Below are 20,855 nucleotides of genomic sequence, written 5' to 3'. Positions count from 1 at the left end.
GTAATCTGGTCCTAAATGCCTGCCTCTTTTCATCAGCAAGCCTCCCTCCTTTCAAATCTCCCAGCTATCAGCAGATCTAAGTGCCACTTAAATGACTGTTTATTTTGGCTTATTAAAGGGTAAGAGGTTATGTTGGAAGGGCTGTGCCTTTGTAAAGCCACCCGCAAGAGGAAACTCTGAATGTGAACTACCCCCAGAAACTGGGTTATAGAGAGGAGCGTCAGCATTTAAATAAACTTCCTGGGAAGTCCTGGAAAGTGGTCAGGCCAGTTCTGAACTTGCAGTAACGGCAATGAAACAAAAAAGAGAGGGGCACAGGGAGCGGAAACCTCTGCAGGTGAAGAGGAGGAAAGGCCAGCCTTGTCAGCACTCTGTCAGCTGTAGGTCCTTGGGCAAATTACTTGAATTTCTCCATGCCTCCGTTTCCTGGTTTCTGTCTTGTGGGGGGGCAGGGGTCCGCTGCTAGAACCCTGGGTCTAGTTCTGGTATCCCCGGTTCGAAAAGGATGTTGACCAAGTAGAGAGGGGTCAGAGAAGAGCCACAAGAATGACTAAAAGATTAGTAACGGTGTCCAAGAGTGAGACACGCCAGGAATTTGGTCTATATAGCTTAACAAAGAGAAGGTTAAGGGTTGACTTAACAGGGTGGGGAATGAATAATTGGAGCAGCTTACCAAGGGTTGTGGTGGATTCGCCATTACTAGACATTTTAAAATCAAGATGAGCAGATCTTTTAGAAAAAATCCCTTAGTTCAACTGGGAATTAATTCAGGGAAGCCTGGTGGCCTGTGTCACACAAAAGGGCAGACTAGATGCTATGAATCTATTTTATGACCCTAAAACTGTTGCCTAAAAAGCATCATCCTAGTTGTGATTTATGGGCATTTTACATGTAGGTAGATATGGTCCCCTGCCTTAAAGAGCCGAGTTCGTCGCCTGAGTTGGCAAAAATGTATTCACTGAAGCCTTGTCTGTACAAAAAAGCTGTAACGTTTTCACTCTCCCAGGCTAGCTCTTCCCTTTACTGTACCAGTATAACTGCCTACCCATTAGGGCTTCTGCTGGTACAAGGATACCACCCCCCCTCATCCACACAGCTACGCTCATGCACTTTCAAGGGAAGAAGAAGCTCACCAGAGGGTTTCCTAGATTCGTAGACAAAAAGGCACAAACAGATGAATAGAGCCCTAGGCCAGAGGGACCACTGTGCTTGTCTAATCTGACCTCCTGGATAACGCAGCCGATAGGTCTGCCCCCAAATAATTCCTTTTAAAAAAATCCCATCTTGATTTAAAAATTGCTGATGCTGGAGACCCCACTGCCACCCTGGGTACTCTGCTCCAGCGGTGGATTCCACTTGGTTCAATATTTGCGTCGTCTTCCCAGTCTGAATTTGTCTAGCTTCAACTTCCAGCCATCAAACTGCGTCAGACCTTTGTCTGCTAGATTGAAGAGCCCATTCGAACCCTTGTGTTCCCCACATAATCAGGTCACCCCATAACCTTGCCGTGGCTAAGTGAAATAGATTGAGCTCCTGGAGTCTATCTCAAGGGAGTTAAATGTCTAAATACCTTTGCGGCTTTGCGCCAAGGCGCGGCCACAGTATAATAGCTAGACAGTCATTCAGCTGTGACTGTCGGGAGTAACAAGTGAATCTGCTTTATTCCCCCTTCCCCAAATGTTCTCCCCGTTCCAGGACAGGAAGCTAACCAAAGCAGAACAGCAGAGGTTTAAGGAAGAAGCAGAGATGCTAAAAGGCCTACAGCATCCGAACATCGTCCGGTTTTATGATTCCTGGGAGTCCACGGTGAAGGGGAAGAAATGCATTGTGTTAGTCACTGAGCTGATGACTTCTGGCACCTTAAAGACGTAAGTCTGTCTATCTCCTCTCCCTGCTCCCAGTCATACTTGGTGCAGGCCTGCTGAGTTTTAACATAGTTGCCCCTTAGTCTTGTGTTCTGTGCAGGGGTAAATAACACTTCCGCAGTCACATTCTCCTTACCAGTCATGATTTTACAGACCTCTGTCATACCCCCCTTCACGTCGTCTCTTTTCTAAACTGAACAGTCCCAGTCTTTGTAATCTCTCCTCATATGGCAGCTGTTCCACCCCCGAATCATTTTTGTTGCCATTCTCTGGACCCTTTCTAATTCTAATCTATCGTTTTTGAGATGGGGTGACCGGTATTCCAGGTGTGAGCCTGCCATGGATTTATATAGTGGCATTATGATAGTCTCTGGTTTATTCTCTGTCCCTTTCCTCATGGTTCCTAACATTCTGTTAGCTATTTTGACGGCTGCTGCACATTGAGTGGATGTTTTTGGAGAGCTATCCACAATGACTCCAAGATCTCTTTCATGAGAGGCAACAGCTGATTTAGACCCCTTCATTTGTATGTATGGTTGGGATGATTTTTTCTGTTGCTTACCGATATTGAATTTCATCTGCCATGAGTCTTATTTCGGTCTGGTCTTTTTAAACCCTGCTGGAGTTCTGGCCTGGTCTACACTACAGAGTTAGATTGATGCAAGGCAGCTTACGTTGACCTAACTCTGCAGTGTCTACCCTAAAATTTCACTCCCACTGACGTAACTTGCCTGCTAATTAATAACGCCACCTCTGTGAGCGGCAGAGTCAAGGTTGATGTAGTTAGGTTGACACGGCGTCAGTGTAAACGCTGCGTTGCGTACGTCGACCGTTGCCGGCTTTGAGAAGCCATCCCACGGTGCCCCACGGTGACAGTTCAATCGAGACAAGTGTGCCTGGTGAGGATGCACACCACCAACATGAAGAGCAAAGTGTCGACATGCACAAGTGATGTAATTACTGCGGCGGCTCTATGCTGACGTCAGTTAGGTCGACTTAATTTTGTGGTGTCTCGACATGGCCTCCGTGTCCTTCAGCGTCAGCCTTCCTGAGCCAGAGTCGTTAGAGTTGATGGTCTTAGCATTATCCCTTAATGACTCTTAAGTGTAGATGATGAGCGAGCCTATGCCAGCTTGCAGAGAGACCCCCTAGGGAGTCAAACCCAGGTACCCCACGGTTATTACCGGCTTGCTGGCTAGTCCAGGTATGGGATGGGGGACTTGCTTTGAGAAGGGTTGACACCTTGGGGTTGGCACATAGCTAGGTCTTTCCAGTGTCCCGCACAGTGAGGCCTGCAGCTCCTTTCCCAGACAGACAGCAGGTACTACCACACTCGCCTTGGCTCAGCAGGCTGCTCGGCGCTCTGCGTGCATCCCCACTATGGACAAAGGCTGTGTTGGGAAAGCCTCTCCTCCTCTCTGACCAGTCCATGGTTCTCCCCCTGCCCAGGTACTTAAAGCGATTCAAAGTCATGAAACCAAAGGTCCTGAGGAGCTGGTGCCGACAGATCTTGAAAGGCTTGCAGTTCCTCCACACCCGGACCCCGCCCATCATCCACCGGGACTTGAAATGCGACAACATCTTTATCACGGGACCCACGGGTTCGGTGAAGATCGGCGACCTGGGCCTGGCAACCTTGATGCGCACGTCATTTGCTAAGAGCGTCATTGGTACGACAACGGCGCGCTCCCTGCTCAAGCAGCCGGCCCGGGGTGATTTGGCATGCGGGGGGAGTCATTTCCCCACTCTCTGCCTCAGTTTCCCCCTTTATAAAATGGGGATAACCACACTGACCTCCTTTCTAAGTCGCTATCAGTGTGGTGGACATTCTTTGTTCCTAGATGTATGCATCTACTGTTAGCCGTATTAAAACAGCCTGATGGCATTCAACCACCGCAAACCCCACAGTGTATCCCACACGTCACGTACAATCTCAGATGTCCTTTTCCTAATCACTTAGCAATCTTTCTGGCTCTTCTCCTCCACTCACACTGCAGTATGGCAAAATAAAATCCTCACCTATCACTGGCAAATTGCAGCAACAAGCCTGTGTTCATGCAACCAATTCTGGCTGGGCCGGGCTTTGAACTTGCAGCGTCTGTAGCATGCAGTTAGTTCAAAGCTTAGCTTGTGTATGTCTCCGCATACTGTGCAGAGATACCCTATGAAGCTATCAAGAAGGTGGTACCTTGACTTATTCATTCCACCTCTTTTGTTCCTGCTGATGGGGAGGTGGGAATTCAAGAAAAACGTCCAGGAGGAGTTTGATGTGTGGGATGTGGTGTGGCAGCTTGTCTTGCCTGACTAAAGGCTTGCAGATCAGAGAAGCTTTTGAAAGACATCCCTCTTTCCCTCCACAGGCACCCCCGAGTTCATGGCCCCCGAGATGTATGAAGAGCATTACGATGAGTCGGTGGACGTGTATGCTTTCGGGATGTGCATGCTGGAAATGGCTACTTCCGAGTACCCCTACTCTGAGTGCCAGAACGCTGCCCAGATCTATCGCAAAGTCACCAGCGTAGGTGTAAATTTAACTTCCTCGTTAGCATAAACTTGTACATTGGCAGATTAGGGTGGGTAAGCCTATTACTCAGCACTAACCTTGCTGTGCAAATCGGAGGCTAAACTTAGTCTGTTTGGAGCCGCCGGCTGAGTAGTGCCCTTTCCGCATTGGTCTCGGGGCGCAACACGCTAGTCGCTTCCAAAATTGTGTACCGACCGTAACGTGCCACATCCCCAGGCTCGGTTTCAGTCTGTGGAGGCTGAGCGGCGTCCTTGTCTCAAACTAAGTGCCCCAAACGCTAGTCACTGGGAAATCTTGACCCTCTGGGGAGTGTGTGTGGGGAAAAAATGGGGAACCTGATGGTAGCTGGGGTGGGCTGGGGGAAAGGGGGGCAGATCTGTGCAGCGTCTGGCACGACAGGGACCCCGGACCTAGTCAGGGGCTGTGCAGCACGCAGAATGATAGGGGCCCTAATCCCTGTCTGTGTATCTCACTCTCTCTCTCACACACACACGCTCCAGGCCTCTCCTTAATATGCATAAAAAGGTGGAAGGATGCTAATGTGACTCTTTTCAGAGTAGCAGCCGTGTTAGTCTGTATTTGCAAAAAGAACAGGAGGACCTGTGGCGCCTTAGAGACTAACAAATTTATTTGAGCATAAGCTTTCGTGAGCTACAGCTCGCTTCATCGGATGCATTCAGTGGACGTGACTCTGTGTTAGAAAGAGTTTTAAGTAGAGGTGTATCAAAGTTGCTTTTCTAGAACTGGGGAATGGAAGCTGCCAATTCTTTCAATACATTCTGAAGCCCTGTTTACTGAACCTGTCCAGAGCAGGAGAAAACAACATCAGCGGACAAACAGACCCAGTTAATTCTCAGCAAAGTCACGTGTAATTATTGTGACAGAGGGTGGAAGGGCTGGCAAGTGTGGATGAAAGGATGAGTCAAATGGATTAGAATGGATTTGTCCCCGGTTCCACATTATGTAAAGCTCAGAGGTTCTGCTTTAGCATTTTAAAGTAGAGGCTGGAAGTTTCAGAGTGGGATAAGGGAGTTGACAGAAGGGGCTGGCCGGATCCTACCCTCTGTGTGAGGCAGCTCAGACTAGGTGACCATAATGGTCTCTTCTGGCTTTAAAGAGTTGGCAGAGATCTCCCCCTGGCTGATGCTAATTTTTAATGTGTCTTTGAATCATAGAAATGTTGGGCTGGGAGGGATCTTGAGACATCTTCAAGTCCAGCCCCCTACTCTGAGGTGGGACCAAGTAAAGCTAGACCATGCCTGACAGCCATGTCCTTAAAAACAGCGATGCCTTTCCAGATCTGAACTACCCTTATAATGAGAATTTTCCTAATATCTAACCTCAGTCTCCTTTGGTCACCATCCACTTTATAACAGCCCTTAAAAGATCTGAAGGCTGGTATCAGATCCCCCCGAGTCTTCTTTTCTCAAGACTAAACACGTCTAATTTTTGTAACTGTTCCTCAAATGTCAGGTTTTCTAAACCTTTGTTCATTTTTGTTGCTCTCCTCTGGACTGTCTCCAGTTTGTCTAGGTCTTTCCTAAGGAGCGGCTCCCAGAACCCCACACAGTACTCCAGTTTAGGGCTCAGCGGGGCCAAGTCTTAATACCCCAGATCCTTTTCAGCAGTATGATGGCCCAGCCGGTTCGTCCCTATCTTGTAGTTGGGCATTTGATTTTTCCTTCCTCTGTGGAGTTCTCTGCACTTGTTGTTAGTGAATTTCATCTTGTTGATTTCAGACCAATTCTCCAATTTGTTCAGGTCGTTTTGAATTCTAATCCTGCCCTCCAAAGTGCCAGCAACCCCTCCCAGCCTGGTGTGATCCGCAGGTTTTATAAAACCGCTCTCCAGTCTGTTATCCATGTTGTTAATGACAATATTGTGTAGCCCCAGCCCTGGGACTAACCCCACTAGACATGTCTTCCAGTTTGGAAATAGCAGGGAATCATAGAATCATAGAATATCAGGGTTGGAAGGGACCCCAGAAGGTCATCTAGTCCAACCCCCTGCTCAAAGCAGGACCAATTCCCAGTTAAATCATCCCAGCCAGGGCTTTGTCAAGCCTGACCTTAAAAACTTCTAAGGAAGGGGATTCCACCACCTCCCTAGGTAACGCATTCCAGTGTTTCACCACCCTCTTAGTGAAAAAGTTTTTCCTAATATCCAATCTAAACCTCCCCCACTGCAACTTGAGACCATTACTCCTCGTTCTGTCATCTGCTACCATTGAGAACAGTCTAGAGCCATCCTCTTTGGAACCCCCTTTCAGGTAGTTGAAAGCAGCTATCAAATCCCCCCTCATTCTTCTCTTCTGCAGGCTAAACAATCCCAGCTCCCTCAGCCTCTCCTCATAACTCATGTGTTCCAGTCCCCTAATCATTTTTGTTGCCCTTCGCTGGACTCTCTCCAATTTATCCACATCCTTCTTGAAGTGTGGGGCCCAAAACTGGACACAGTACTCCAGATGAGGCCTCACCAATGTCGAATAGAGGGGAACGATCACGTCCCTCGATCTGCTCGCTATGCCCCTACTTATACATCCCAAAATGCCATTGGCCTTCTTGGCAACAAGGGCACACTGCTGACTCATATCCAGCTTCTCGTCCACTGTCACCCCTAGGTCCTTTTCCGCAGAACTGCTGCCTAGCCATTCGGTCCCTAGTCTGTAGCTGTGCATTGGGTTCTTCCGTCCTAAGTGCAGGACCCTGCACTTATCCTTATTGAACCTCATCAGATTCCTTTTGGCCCAATCTTCCAATTGGTCTAGGTCCTTCTGTATCCTATCCCTCCCCTCCAGCGTATCTACCACTCCTCCCAGTTTAGTATCATCCGCAAATTTGCTGAGAGTGCAATCCACACCATCCTCCAGATCATTTATGAAGATATTGAATAAAACCGGCCCCAGGACCGACCCTTGGGGCACTCCACTTGATACCGGCTGCCAACTAGACATGGAGCCATTGATCACTACCTGTTGAGCCCGACAATTTAGCCAGCTTTCTACCCACCTTATAGTGCATTCATCCAGCCCATACTTCCTTAACTTGCTGACAAGAATACTATGGGAGACCGTGTCAAAAGCTTTGCTAAAGTCAAGAAACAATACATCCACTGCTTTCCCTTCATCCACAGAACCAGTAATCTCATCATAAAAGGCGATTAGATTAGTCAGGCATGACCTTCCCTTGGTGAATCCATGCTGGCTGTTCCTGATCACTTTCCTCTCATGCAAGTGCTTCAGGATTGATTCTTTGAGGACCTGCTCCATGATTTTTCCAGGGACTGAGGTGAGGCTGACTGGCCTGTAGTTCCCAGGATCTTCCTTCTTCCCTTTTTTAAAGATTGGCACTACATTAGCCTTTTTCCAGTCATCCGGGACTTCCCCGGTTCGCCACGAGTTTTCAAAGATAATGGCCAGTGGCTCTGCAATCACAGCCGCCAATTCCTTCAGCACTCTCGGATGCAACTCGTCCAGCCCCATGGACTTGTGCACGTCCAGCTTTTCTAAATAGTCCCTAACCGCCTCTATCTCCACAGAGGGCTGGCCATCTCTTCCGCATTTTGTGATGCCCAGCGCAGCAGTCTGGGAGCTGACCTTGTTAGTGAAAACAGAGACAAAAAAAGCATTGAGTACATTAGCTTTTTCCACATCCTCTGTCACTAGGTTGCCTCCCTCATTCAGTAAGGGGCCCACACTTTCCTTGGCTTTCTTCTTGTTGCCAACATACCTGAAGAAACCCTTCTTGTTACTCTTGACATCTCTGGCTAGCTGCAGCTCCAGGTGCGATTTGGCCCTCCTGATAACATTCCTACATGCCCGAGCAATATTTTTATACTCTTCCCTGGTCATATGTCCAACCTTCCACTTCTTGTAAGCTTCTTTTTTATGTTTAAGATCCGCTAGGATTTCACCATTAAGCCAAGCTGGTCGCCTGCCATATTTACTATTCTTTCGACTCATCGGGATGGTTTGTCCCTGTAACCTCAACAGGGATTCCTTGAAATACAGCCAGCTCTCCTGGACTCCTTTCCCCTTCAAGTTAGTCCCCCAGGGGATCCTGGCCATCCGTTCCCTGAAGGAGTCGAAGTCTGCTTTCCTGAAGTCCAGGGTCCGTATCCTGCTGCTTACCTTTCTTCCCTGCGTCAGGATCCTGAACTCAACCAACTCATGGTCACTGCCTCCCAGATTCCCATCCACTTTTGCTTCCCCCACTAATTCTACCCGGTTTGTGAGCAGCAGGTCAAGAAAAGCTTCCCCCCTAGTTGGCTCCTCTAGCACTTGCGCCAGGAAATTGTCCCCTACGCTTTCCAAAAACTTCCTGGATTGTCTATGCACCGCTGTATTGCTCTCCCAGCAGATATCAGGAAAATTAAAGTCACCCATGAGAATCAGGGCATGCGATCTAGTAGCTTCCGTGAGCTGCCGGAAGAAAGCCTCATCCACCTCATCCCCCTGGTCCGGTGGTCTATAGCAGACTCCCACCACTACATCACTCTTGTTGCACACACTTCTAAACTTAATCCAGAGACACTCAGGTTTTTCTGCAGTTTCGTACCAGAGCTCTGAGCAGTCATACTGCTCCCTTACATACAGTGCTACTCCCCCACCTTTTCTGCCCTGCCTGTCCTTCCTGAACAGTTTATAACCATCCATGACAGTACTCCAGTCATGTGAGTTATCCCACCAAGTCTCTGTTATTCCGATCACGTCATAGTTCCTTGACATCACCAGGACCTCCAGTTCTCCCTGCTTGTTTCCAAGGCTTTGTGTATTTGTATATAAGCACTTGAGATAACCTGTTGATCGCCCCACATTGCCAGTATGAGGCAGGAGCCCTCCCCTCACAGACATTCCTGCCTCATACTGGAAGCTCAAGAAGACTGAGAAAGTGCTCATGTCATGCCGATATTCCAAAAGAACCAGTGGGATGACTTGGGTAACATTCGCCTGGCATCAGTCCCTGACACGGGATTCAGTTGATAAAGAATGAAAGGATCGGAATATAATTCATGCCGGTCCCCATGGTTTTATGGACAATGGGGCTTGTCAGACAAAGCTGGTAATATTCTTGATGAGATTTAGTAGGTTAGTTGATTGAGGTAGCAGCATAAATATAATATACATGTGATTTCCCCTATGGAATAGCCGTAATCGAAGCCACACTTTGTAACTGTACCAGTGCGGTCCCTGTTATTAAACCCCTGCTACTGGGCTCACAGGAGGACTAACTGGATGAAATTCGACAGCCTGCGCTGTACAGAAGGTCAGGCTAGATTATCTGATGGCCAGGGTGGGAGATGGGTCTATCGCAGTCCACAGGAGAGGTGATTTTACCTCTGTAAACAGCACTGGTGAGCCTGACACCGAACGATACATCCAGTTTCCGTGTCCCCATTTTTAAAAAGGATGTTGAGAAATTGGAGAGGGTGCAGAAAACCATTGGAGGGCTGGAAGAAATGCCTCACAGTCAGAGAAGGAAAGAGGGCTTAGCTCCTCAAGAGGAAGAGCGGCAGGTGACTCGATTACCGTGTGTGAGCACCTTCCCGCGGAGAGAAGCCCGGATACGAAAGGTTTCTTTGAGCTAGAGGAGAACAAGACCCAAGGGGCTGTGAACTGAAGCCAGACATGTTTCAATTGCAAATGTTGCACATTTTACCAGTGAGGGCAGCTGACCACTGGAACAAACGCCAAAAGAGTCGTTTACAAGAAGGTTCCGTTACAATGGTGCGACTGCTGCTGGGATCCTGTGTCCAAGTCTGGTGCCCACAGTTCAAGGACGATGTGGATAAATCGGGGAGGGCTCAGCGAAGAGCCACTAGAATGACGGAAGGGTTGGAAGTGGGATTCAACGAGCTCAGTCTCTTTGGCTTAACCGAGAGAAGGGGCTGTGGAGACTCAGTCACACAAATACTAACTTAGGGAACAAAAGTTATGAATGGGCTCTTCAGTCTGGCAGAGAAAGGTCTAACATGATCCATGGGATCTATGAAACTTCGGTGTGCGGAGGCAGACCCTTTGGCAGTAGGTCATAGACACCCTGCTCCCAGCTAGCTGGCTCAAAGGAAGGGACTGGTGCCGCTCGGCACACCATAACAATTCCCTTCTCTTCCAGGGCATTAAACCCGCCAGTTTCAACAAGGTGACTGACCCGGAGGTGAAAGAGATCATTGAGGGGTGCATCCGGCAGAACAAATCTGAAAGGTGCGTCTCCCTGCGAGGCACCAGCTCAGAGATGCCCGTCGCAGGGCCGATGGGCTGGCCTTGGCTGCGGCCTCCGAGTCTGATTCAGGAAGTCCCCGGGACTCGAGCGCGCGCTACTGTGCTTTCCTGAGTCAGCAGCCGAGCAGCTGCCGTACTGCGTGTGGGGGGGCCATTGGGCTGTTTGAAGTAAAGTTAAAAAGGAAAAGCTGCGGGGTCTCCTGACCACAATGGCAGTGCTGTGTAGAGATGAATTAGGACGTCTGGATTCTATTACCTGCACCTGGTGTGGGGGGTGCAGTGGTTAGAGCAGGCAGGGGAACTGGGGGGCTAGGACCCAGGATTCCTGGGTTCTCTCCACGGCTCTGGGAGGGCAGTGGGGTCTAGTGGGTTAGAGCAGGGGGGCTGGGAGCCAGGACGCCTGGGTCCTATTCCTGGTTCTCCTGGTGATTTGCTCTGTGACCCTGAGGTAGATCACTCGAGTGCTCTGGCTCCAGTTCAAAGCATCTGAGGCCACCGTCAGACTCTCGCTCCCTCCACCCCCGTCCCGGTCAGCTGAGTGGTTCCTTGCTTTACCTGGGTACCGGGGCGGGGACAGACTGGGTGGCCCCAAAGAGGCTAGAAATTGTGTGGTTGCAGTGGTCACTGACCAGGATGTCAATGCCCTGTTGGCGATGGACCCCTAATCCACCCCCACCCCACCCCACCTCTCACCATCAGGTTGTCCATCAAAGACCTTTTGAACCATGCCTTCTTCGCGGAGGACACGGGGCTGCGGGTGGAGCTGGCAGAGGACGATGACGGGCTGAGCTCTTCTTTGGCCTTGAGACTGTGGGTGGAAGACCCCAAGAAACTGAAGGGGAAGCACAAGGACAACGAAGCCATCGAGTTCAGTTTCAACCTGGAGTCGGATGTCCCCGAAGAAGTGGCGTGCGAGATGGTGAGCGCTTCGCACGGACACCTCCTACTTGCAGCTCCCTGTGCCACTGTCTCTCCTCCCTCCCTTTGTCTATGTGGGAGCTCGTCGGGGCAGGGGCTGTCTCTCACTGTTTGCACAGTGGGGCTGGAGGGGATCCAGGCGCTTTCTGAGTGCACATTAATAACTAAGAAGGTCCGGAAGCGTTACCGTTGTTCGGCTCTGCTTGTATTTTCCATGCCGAAGTCGTGTCTCACCCGCCTTTCCTGGGTGACTCCGGGAAGGATGGAGATCAAGCCGCATTCGTGCCATCAGGGATGTGTCTGAAACCCGACTGGTTGAGAAGTGGGAACTGTTTTTTTTGTTTTGTTTTTTTTTAAATTCAAACTATTTGAAACTTTATTAACATTTCTCTCACGCTGACACTGGTGATCCTGCTGTCTCTGGCCATGTCTGCTGTGGCAAAGCACCCTGGGGATTGGCTTGGAACATCTGAGAGAAATGCTCTCACGAAGCCACAAGCTGTCGACACACTCACCCAGTGGCTGTCCGTGTGGAGTCCTGGTGGACCATGGGGGTCTGGCAGAGCCTCACTGGGGAGCAGCTTTGTCTCTAAGCCAGCTCAGGCTGGGGACATCTCCTAGGTCTTTGTCTCTCCAAGAGATGCAGAGTGTCAAAGGGCGGGGTATCTATATAACCGGGACTGGGGATTTGCTTTCATCACCCTCCTAGTGATTCCCAGTTCAGGAGGATCAGGAACACAAAGGTCCATAGACCACTTGTTGATATAATATCCTACAAATATCCCCTACTGCCCTGCACTGTGGGATCAATTCGGACATTTCCTCTCCTCCAAGGTCTTGCGTCTGTCACAGGTGTAACGTGATATGAATTTAAAGCCACTCAGGGCATGCCTACCCTGCAGTGAGCATCAAAGCTAGCTCAGGTGTGCGGCAATCACACTTCGCAACTGCAGCCAAGACATACACTTTTAGTTAAACTGAAACAGGAGAATCCACACAGAAGGCTGTGCCGGCAACAGGCTGGGCTTTTTTTTTTTTTAAGGTCAGTTGTGAAGAGGAAATAAGAGCGCTTTCCCCTAACCAATTGGATGAATGTGCGTCGACAAGGCCTCGTTAAAGATGGCGTTGCTGGCCCCAAATGTTCTGAAATTATAAATTAGGTGTCATCCCAAAATCGTGAGATGTGGCTTGAAAAATCTCTTTTGAAATGTGGGGTCTTATTTGTTTTCTAGCTTTTGAGCCTTTAGAACGTCCCGTTTGCAAGATTTTCTCCTCAGTCCCGAGGGCTAGAAAGTTTTTTTTTTTTTTTTTTTTGGTAAAAAGAAAGGTGACATTCTCCCCAAATCACATGACTCCGGCAGCTGGGTCTTTATGAAGAAACATTGACGTGAAATCCTGGTTCCGTCAGGGGTCCGATATCATGAGAGTCAGCAATGCCTCTTGCCTGAGAACGGGGAGAGTGGTTGATCCACATCTCTGAGCCCTCCAAGGAGTTCTCCCGTAAAAGGGTGGAGAGCTAAAAGCTGCATGCTTTTGGTTAACAACCCGAGAGAGGCTTTCGTGGGGTATCCGGAGAGCGGGCACGATTCCTCGTCTTTCCAGGGTATCTGGAGAACAGGCGTGATTCCTCGTCTTTCCTATCTTGATCCCCCTTCTGCAGGTGAAATCCGGATTCTTCCACGAAAGCGACTCCAAAGCTGTGGCCAAGTCCATCCGGGACCGTGTGGCCCTGATCAAGAAGACCCGAGAGCGGCGGCAAGCCGGCTGCCTGGAGGAACAGAGGGAAGCCCAGTGCAAGGCAGCTGGTGGGGCCCTGCTGCCCCAGGGCGTCTCGCTGACCCGCCCGTCCCCGCCGGCGGGTGCCGAGTGGGAGGAGACGGAGGTGGACCAGCACGTCCGGCAGCAGCTGCTGCAGCAGACTCAGCACCAGTCTTCCTTGGCAGGTACATGGAGCGACAGGGGTGGCTAGTCAATTTCACCAGCCCCCTGACCCCTTTAGTCTCCTCCGGAGAGACCGAAACGTCACCCGCTCGCCTGCTATAGAAGGGAATTGATTCGCTGAGATGTGCCCCGATGATCCCATGTTGCAGAGGGACCACCACGTCCCTGCCTCCCCCATCCCACGTCTGGCCACCCCGAGCCTGGGAGCCAGACCTGCCAACCGGCAGCTGCAAAGAGCCCCATTCCCCTCAGTCCGGTGTCCCTCTCCAGCTGAGGCCCATCCCTGATGCTTCGGGGGAAGGTGAAAAAAACACCCTGAGAACACAGCTGCCTCCGGCTTTGAGCCATCGCAGGTCTTGCTGGGGTTGCGTTCACACTACCAGGGCGTGTTGGTGGAGCTCATCTTTAGGGGTAGCCCCAGCCTGAGGTAAAGGAGGGAGGGGCCTTGTGGTGATCTGTAGTCCCGGGGTGTGCTAACTCCTGGCCCAGACTCTGCCCTCACAACAGCGATAACGAAGCAGAAAGCAGAAAGGGTTTCTCCCCACCTCCTGAGGGTGGCGCGCTCTGTGCCCCCCATGCTATGACTTGGTCCCCACGCCGCCACAGTCCCGCCCCCTCCTCGGGGTGGCAGGGAGATGTTTTGGAGGGGTGGGGATTGGGGCAGTTGGTGCCTCTTGGAGTTCCTGGAGACTGGTGATAATTGCCCTGGTTTTTCTGAGCAGCCATCGTTTACTGTCATTTTGACCTCGCTGAGCAGCCTTAGATGTGAGTCTATGGGCAGTGTGGCCTAGTGGGTAGCGCGCTGCCCCGGGGGCCAAGAACAGCCGGCTTCTAGTCCCTGCCCAGTGATCCTGCCGGTCTCAGTGGCATGTTTTCCCTGCTCCGTAAAGTGCTTGGAGACGCGCGCTAGACAAGAACTTGGTGATGGTGGTGAGGAAGACATAGGTCTGGAGTGGGACCTAGTGAGTCTTTGGTTCCTGTGTCCTCCCCCACCCCGTTGCGTGTTAACTCAGCGTTTGCACCTGCTAGGAAAGGACACGCCTGTCAATGCTTTGAGTGACTGACAGGGCTTTCCTGCCTCCCCATACAGCCGAGAGCCTGTCGGAGAAGAGTGCTGGGTCAGTGATTCTATCGGATGCCTCCAGACAGCACAGCCTGCCCTACACGGAGCAGGTGATGGGCTGCCCTCCACAGGCCTCTATCCCCCCACCGGTGGAAGCCGGCCTTCAGGGACACCTCTACCCATCGCAGCCGGTGATGGGACACTATCAGCAGATTGCTGGGGTAAGGTGCCTCCTCGGATCACCAGCCGTCATCCTAGGGTCCATGACTGTACGGTACACCAAGGGCGTCCTTAGCCACGCGCAGCGTGTAAGGCCACAGAACGGTGTCTCCAGCGCCTGGATTGTCCCACGCCCCAAAAACCCTGACCTGGGGGAAATCCCCTCCCTACCCCAAATCTGCTGACCCCGAGCATCTGAGCAAGGCCCACAGGCTAGGCTGTTAAAGGTACATCTCCCCAGCCCACTGCAGTGAATCCCAGAGCCAGGACTGACAGACTCGGGTTGGTGCTGCGGCATTACAAATTGCAGTGTAGACAGTCCCACTTGGGCTCTGTGACCCACTCGCTTTGCTGGGTTTCGGAGCATCTCAGCGCTCAGCACTGGCTCACTGGGACTCAGGCTCTGACCCACCCTTCTAGCAGGGTCCTAGGATCCGACTCCTGAGTCGTGAGGGGCCATGAGAAGAGATTGTAGGGGACAGGTTTGGGGGTGCCATGAAAATGGGGTGTTGGGGATTAGGGTTGGGGGGTTCTGGGGAGTGGGTCAGAGTTGGAGGCGTTACAGGGGGTAGGGTTGGAGGTTACCCATTATCTTTGGTGCGAGGGACCCCCGGCGCGTTACTGAACCGCCTCCCATCAAGTTCAAAACCATGCTGTGGCCTGGGGGGGCAGGGCGTCTGGGACTCCTAGGGCATGTCTGCACCAAACCCAGGCTCTGAGATAGGGCTGAGCTCAAGCCCCGCTTCCGCCACACACAAATCAGTCTTTCTTGGGTCAGCGAATGCTCAGGGCCCGGGCCATAGGACCCTGCTAGTGGGGTGGGTCAGGCCCTGAGCCCGGCCGTGACCCGCATCCAAGCCCTGTCCTTCGGCCGTGTGAACGCAGCTCAAGTCAGAAGGGCTGCATAGCGCATTAGCTCAGTTGCGAAACCCGGGCTTCCAAGGCAGTGTGGACGCGTGAGCAGGGGCTTGGCTGCACCAAGTCCACTAGCCGTGTCCTGCAGATCCCGGCTTTGCGTACAGTGTAGATGTCCCCTAAAAGGGGAGCCAAGCATCTACAGAGACCCAGGTAGGAGGGTGCAGCAGATCCGAGTCGGGGAGAGCACAGGTGGGGTCCGGTGGTGCTTTGTCATTAACAAGCTTCTTTATTTGTCACTGTCGTTAATTAATTAAGCAGGTGCAGCAGCAGAACCTGGGCCACCTGCAGATCTTACCCCCAGCTCTACCCACCCCCAGCTTGGCTCCACCGGCAGCTCCCCAGCCCCAGGTGTCACCTGGCGCGGTCCCGCAGTTCACGCCGATAATGGTACGTCTGGTGTGTCCTGTGTGGTGCGGCTGACACACGAGGGGTGGCTGGTGCAGAGAAATCCTTGGCAGGTGGGGAAAGCACTGAACAGGGATGTGTGAACCCCAGGGTCAAGTCCTTCCTGGTTCAGGGACTTGAATCTAGGATCCCACATTCTAGGTGATTCCCTCGCCTCTGGGGTGGGGCTCTGTCTGGCCCCGAGGGACCTTCCCCACCAAAAGAGGATCCTTTCCCTTGGAAAGTTTGAGTTTCCCTGAATCTGGCAAAATTTGTGGGGAAATTCCTGACCGGCCCCAATTGTGGTTAAAAGTAATAAGAGGGACAGGCCGTCCCCAGTCATCCCTGCTTCGACTTAGTACTTGCCTCCTCTACCACTTGGTGTTTTCGTGGGCAGGGACCTCCTGTACAAGCCCCCACCTGCTTCCACCCTGCTTAGCCAAAATCGGAGCCTCTGGGGCACTGGACCAAAAGCAACTTATTTTGGGGGAATATAATTGTCCCAAGGGCTGGACGCACATTGGAGGATCAGCGCAAGGGGATCCAAAGAGAGAGCCCCGTTACTATGAGGGATCTGAGGCATTTGAGCAGGGCTCTGCTGAATCCAATTTCCGGGCAGCCATTCCTTTCCCCAGGTTTCTGGCTGGGGGCCTGAGCCGTTTGCTTTTGTAAACTGAAGATGTTGAGCCAGACAGTATCCCGCCCCTGCATCCCTTGATGTTGCCTGTCTTTCCCGGAGCGCCTTGCTCTCCTCATGATAGATAAGAACTAGCTAAGTTCCTGGAGGATAGGTCCATTAATGGCTACTAGCCAGGCTGGGCAGGGATGGTGTCCCTAGCCTCTGTTTGCCAGGAGCTGGGAATGGGGGACAGGGGATGGATCACTTGATATTCCCTGTTCTGCTCATTCCCTCTGGGGCACCTGGCACTGGTCACTGTCGGAAGACAGGACACTGGGCTAGATGGACCGTCGGTCTGACCCAGTGTGGCCGCTCTTACGTTCTTATGATGCTGTGCAGCAGGCTGCGTCCATGTCTCACCCCCAGAATGCATTGCTGCTGGAGATGCTCTGGGAATGCCCTCCTACTGCTCTATGGGGTATCCGCTCAGATTGTTTTTCCCAGAATGCATTAGTGCAGACGTGGACAGAGCCTAGGTTGTTTTGGGGTGGGGGGGCTGTGCTGTGATTAGTTTGTGGTTCCGCACCTGTAAGCCCCACGTTTCCTTTGCCACCAGCACCTCGAGTCACAACTGCCTACGGTGCTGGAGCCATCGGTCATGGCGGTGTCCCAGGCCATCCTGACAGCTGCCTCTCCCCAGGCCATGCCGGCAGCCAGCGCGCAGCTGGACTCCACCACCAGGACCGGGAGTCAGATGGCCACCACCACTGCAGCCGAGGTCGACCCGGCTTCTGGCTTCCTGACCCTCGGTCACAGCCTGGCACCGCAGAACCAGCCCTCGGCCCAGTTTGTTGGCAACATGCAGGGGATGGCCCAGCTCCTGCCTGCTTCCTTGGCTGGGCAGCCTGGGGCGCCCATGCAGCAGCCGCAGCAGGTGGCATCGATGCAGCCGCTCCAGCAGGTTCCTGCCATGCAGCAGCCCCAGCAGGTGGTGCCCATGCAGCAACCGCAGCAAATTCCTCAGCAAACTGTACCCATGCAGCAGATTCCAGCCATGCAGCAACTGCAGCAAGTTGCATCGATGCAGCAGGTTCCTGCCATGCAGCAGTCCCAGCAGGTGATGTCCATGCAGCAGCCACAGCAAATTCCTCAACAGACTGCACCGATGCAGCAGATTCCTGCCATGCAGCAGCCGCAGCAGGTTGCATCAATGCAGCAACCCCAGCTGGTTGCGCCCATGCAGCAGCCCCAACAGGTTCCCGCCATGCAGCAGCCGCAGCAAATTCCTCAACAGACTGCGCCCATGCAGCAGGTTCCTACCATGCAGCAGTCACAGCAGGTTGCATCGATGCAGCAACCCCAGCTGGTTGCGCCCATGCAGCAGCCCCAACAGGTTCCCGCCATGCAGCAGCCGCAGCAAATTCCTCAACAGACTGCGCCCATGCAGCAGGTTCCTACCATGCAGCAGTCACAGCAGGTTGCATCGATGCAGCAACCCCAGCCGGTTGCACCCATGCAGCAGCCCCAACAGGTTCCCGTCATGCAGCCGCCCCAGCAGTATGCTGTGATGCAGCCAGACTCCTTACTGCAGCCTTCCCTGGCCCAGCCAGCGCAGCCCATGCAGTTGCAGCTGCCGGGTTACCCGCCCCCTCAGCAGCCGCAGTTTGTGCTGCACACAGGCACCCTAGAGCAGCCGCAGGGGCTGCTGGTGCAGGAGACAGACCAACAGGTGGAATGCGTGTGTCCTGTCCTGGCCCCAGAGCAGCTGGCTTACCCGCTGCAGGCCCCGCACCGGCTGCAGCCAGCATATCCCCTGCAGGGTCCTTACACTGACCAGCCCCCCTGCCCAGCCCAGCCGGCAGAGCCGGTGGTGTATGCGTACCCGGAGCTGCCGGGGTACCCGGTTCAGCCCCTCTACCCGGGGCAGCCTCCGTACCGGGTGGAGCAGGTGACGTTTCTGAGCCAGCTGGCAGATCCGCAGCAGCCAGCCTTTGTGCCGTCTCCTGGGGCGCTGAGCCAGGAGGCCAGCACAGAGCAGATGCCCGTGGCGCTCTCCCAGCAGGACAGCAGCGGCTTGGGGTACCCCCTGGCGCAAGGGCCGGGCGAAGGGCAACAGACAGCGCCGCCAGCGGTCCCGTTCCTCCCGCCGCAGCCCTCCACTTTTGCGCCTCCCGCGATGCAGCCGCTACCTCAGCAGGCTCCTCTCCAGCCACAGCCGCTCCTGGCCACGGTCCCCACCTTGCTCCAGACCCTGTCGCCCAGGCCAGAGCAGCTGCAGCCGCCCTCCTCAGAACAAGCCTATGGAGTGCAGCAGGCAGCGGCGCACGTACCCGAGCAGCCAGCCTACGTCCTGTTAGCAGCAGAGTCGGGGGTGTACCAGAGTCCGGCAGCCAGCCCTCTGCTCACCACCTCCCCACAGCCCGCCCTGAGCCCCCAGCTGCACCCACAGCATGGGCCGGGGCCCGAGCAGGTATGTGACCCGGCTTCAGACTGAAACAGCACCGGCCGGGCTGGGAACTGTGGGGGAGAGCCACAGAGAGCCCTTCCCTCGTGCTGGGTGATGGTAAGAAGTAACTTGGTCACAGTCTAGAAGTATCCATGCGAGGAACAAATATTTAATAATAGGCTCTTCAGGGTAGCAAAGAAAGCTCTAACATGAGGCAATGGCTGGCCTTTGAAACTAGACTAACTCAAATGAACAATAAGGCATACGATTTTAACGGTGAGCATAATTAACCGTTGGAGCAGTTTACCAAGGGTCGTGGTGGATTCTCCATCACTGGCCATTTTAAAGTTGAGACGGGAGGTTTGTAGAAGAGCTCTGCTGTAGGTCAGAAGGAAGGATTGTGGGGCAGGTCTCTGGCCCGGGTTATACAGGAGGTCAGACTGCATGAGCTCAGTGGTCTCTTCTGGCCTTGGGGTTTATGAACTCCCGGGCCAGCTTGAAGCAGCCAGGCTGAGAGCTTGCGAGCAGTCCCTGCAGAGTCCGACAGCTCGTTGACATGGGGAAATGCCATGGTAATTCCACCAGTGGAGTGACACCAGGGCAACGCTCTTATTTTGGAATCATGGAAGCCTTTTTTAAAGTTGAGATTTTGCCAGCCAGTTTCCTGCCCTGGACAAGCCCGAAGGTCTCTGATTGACCCTGAAAGCCTCCTCCCTGGTGGGTGACCCTTTCTGAGTTTCCGTCCAGTCTCCAGGTTTAGCCACTGTCCCGGAGAATGGTTCCTCATGGGGTCATCCTCTGAAAGTGGTGTCACCAGGTGTCCCTCCCGTGTTCAGCTCTGGGTCACTCTTTCACCCTTGCATGCTTCCTCCGCCTGGGAATAGCTGGCGATCCCGGCTACTTTTTCTAGCTCTGTTTGGAACGCTTTACAGCTCTCTTCCAGACCTCGCAGACTTGCCTCCCTCACAATGGCTGGGTTTGAAAACCCACCAAACTCTTCCCTAACCAGCAGTTTTCTGTAACCTGGTGGCTGCTTCTTGCTCCCAGAGGGAAATTCTAGCTTTGCAAGAGCCTGGCAAGTTCGTCTCGTTCTCCCGCGCCCCGTCTGTGATCCTGCTCCTCTGCTCTGAAGCCAAATTCAGTCCCCTCCCAGTGTTCTAATTTCCAGCCTGAATTGATCCCTGATCCCGGTAGTCCTTGTGCCTGTCTTATGTTCTTCTGGTCTTTGTCCAGCTAATGCGTCCCATTGCACTGTTCAGTGTCTCCTCAAACACTTCCTCTTGCAGTTGGTATAGCCCCATCTCCGCTGGTCCCTGGAGAAAGACTGAAATTCACTTGTTTCACAACTCTGTTTCCTGGCAGGTTTCCCAGCCTGCCACGGTGCCTGAGGCCCAAATAGCTGCTCCAAAGCCAGACTTGCTGCAAGGGTGAGTCTCCTTCCTCGTTAATCCGAGAGCATGGGGGTTGCAAGGGGGAAAGGAATTGAGCCCGGTGCTACATCCAATCTTTCTGCCCGTGTGCTGTGCGTATCTGGGGTGTGGCGGGAGTACATGTGAGCTGCAGTTCACAGCCCCGTCAAGTGGCCGCATTAACAGTCGGCCGGCCATCCTGCCAGCTGGAGGACTGTTGGGTCGGTGTGTCCCAGAAACCTCCATAAAAGAATCCCCTTCAATTTATTTCTCCCAGCTCACCTCCCACCACAATGAGGGATATTATCGAGATAGACACACAGTCCTGT

The 20,855-nt window shown here is 52.9% G+C and overlaps 1 protein-coding gene across 3 annotated transcripts in view; it reads left to right on the top strand.

Annotated features, from left to right (window-relative positions):
- Positions 1-20,855, top strand: part of WNK3 (WNK lysine deficient protein kinase 3) — a 59,269-nt gene that overhangs the window by 20,523 nt on the left and 17,891 nt on the right. For 2 of the 3 annotated variants that reach the window (XM_084612735.1, XM_084612737.1), the window contains 10 exons: positions 1,696-1,868; positions 3,315-3,535; positions 4,226-4,383; positions 10,503-10,591; positions 11,309-11,528; positions 13,188-13,470; positions 14,559-14,752; positions 15,924-16,055; positions 17,288-19,141; positions 20,480-20,544. In XM_084612735.1, coding sequence (XP_084468861.1) covers positions 1,696-1,868; positions 3,315-3,535; positions 4,226-4,383; positions 10,503-10,591; positions 11,309-11,528; positions 13,188-13,470; positions 14,559-14,752; positions 15,924-16,055; positions 17,288-19,141; positions 20,480-20,544 — 3,389 coding nt within the window. The remainder of the gene's footprint in view (positions 1-1,695; positions 1,869-3,314; positions 3,536-4,225; positions 4,384-10,502; positions 10,592-11,308; positions 11,529-13,187; positions 13,471-14,558; positions 14,753-15,923; positions 16,056-17,287; positions 19,142-20,479; positions 20,545-20,855) is intronic. The other variant, XM_084612736.1, reaches the window with a different exon arrangement.

This window comes from Lepidochelys olivacea (genome assembly GCF_965140295.1).
Source record: "Lepidochelys olivacea isolate rLepOli2 genome assembly, chromosome: 23".
Taxonomy (NCBI): Eukaryota; Metazoa; Chordata; order Testudines; family Cheloniidae; genus Lepidochelys; species Lepidochelys olivacea.
The sequence above is the reverse complement of the archived record's forward strand: the minus strand, read 5'-3'. Positions and strand labels throughout refer to the sequence as shown.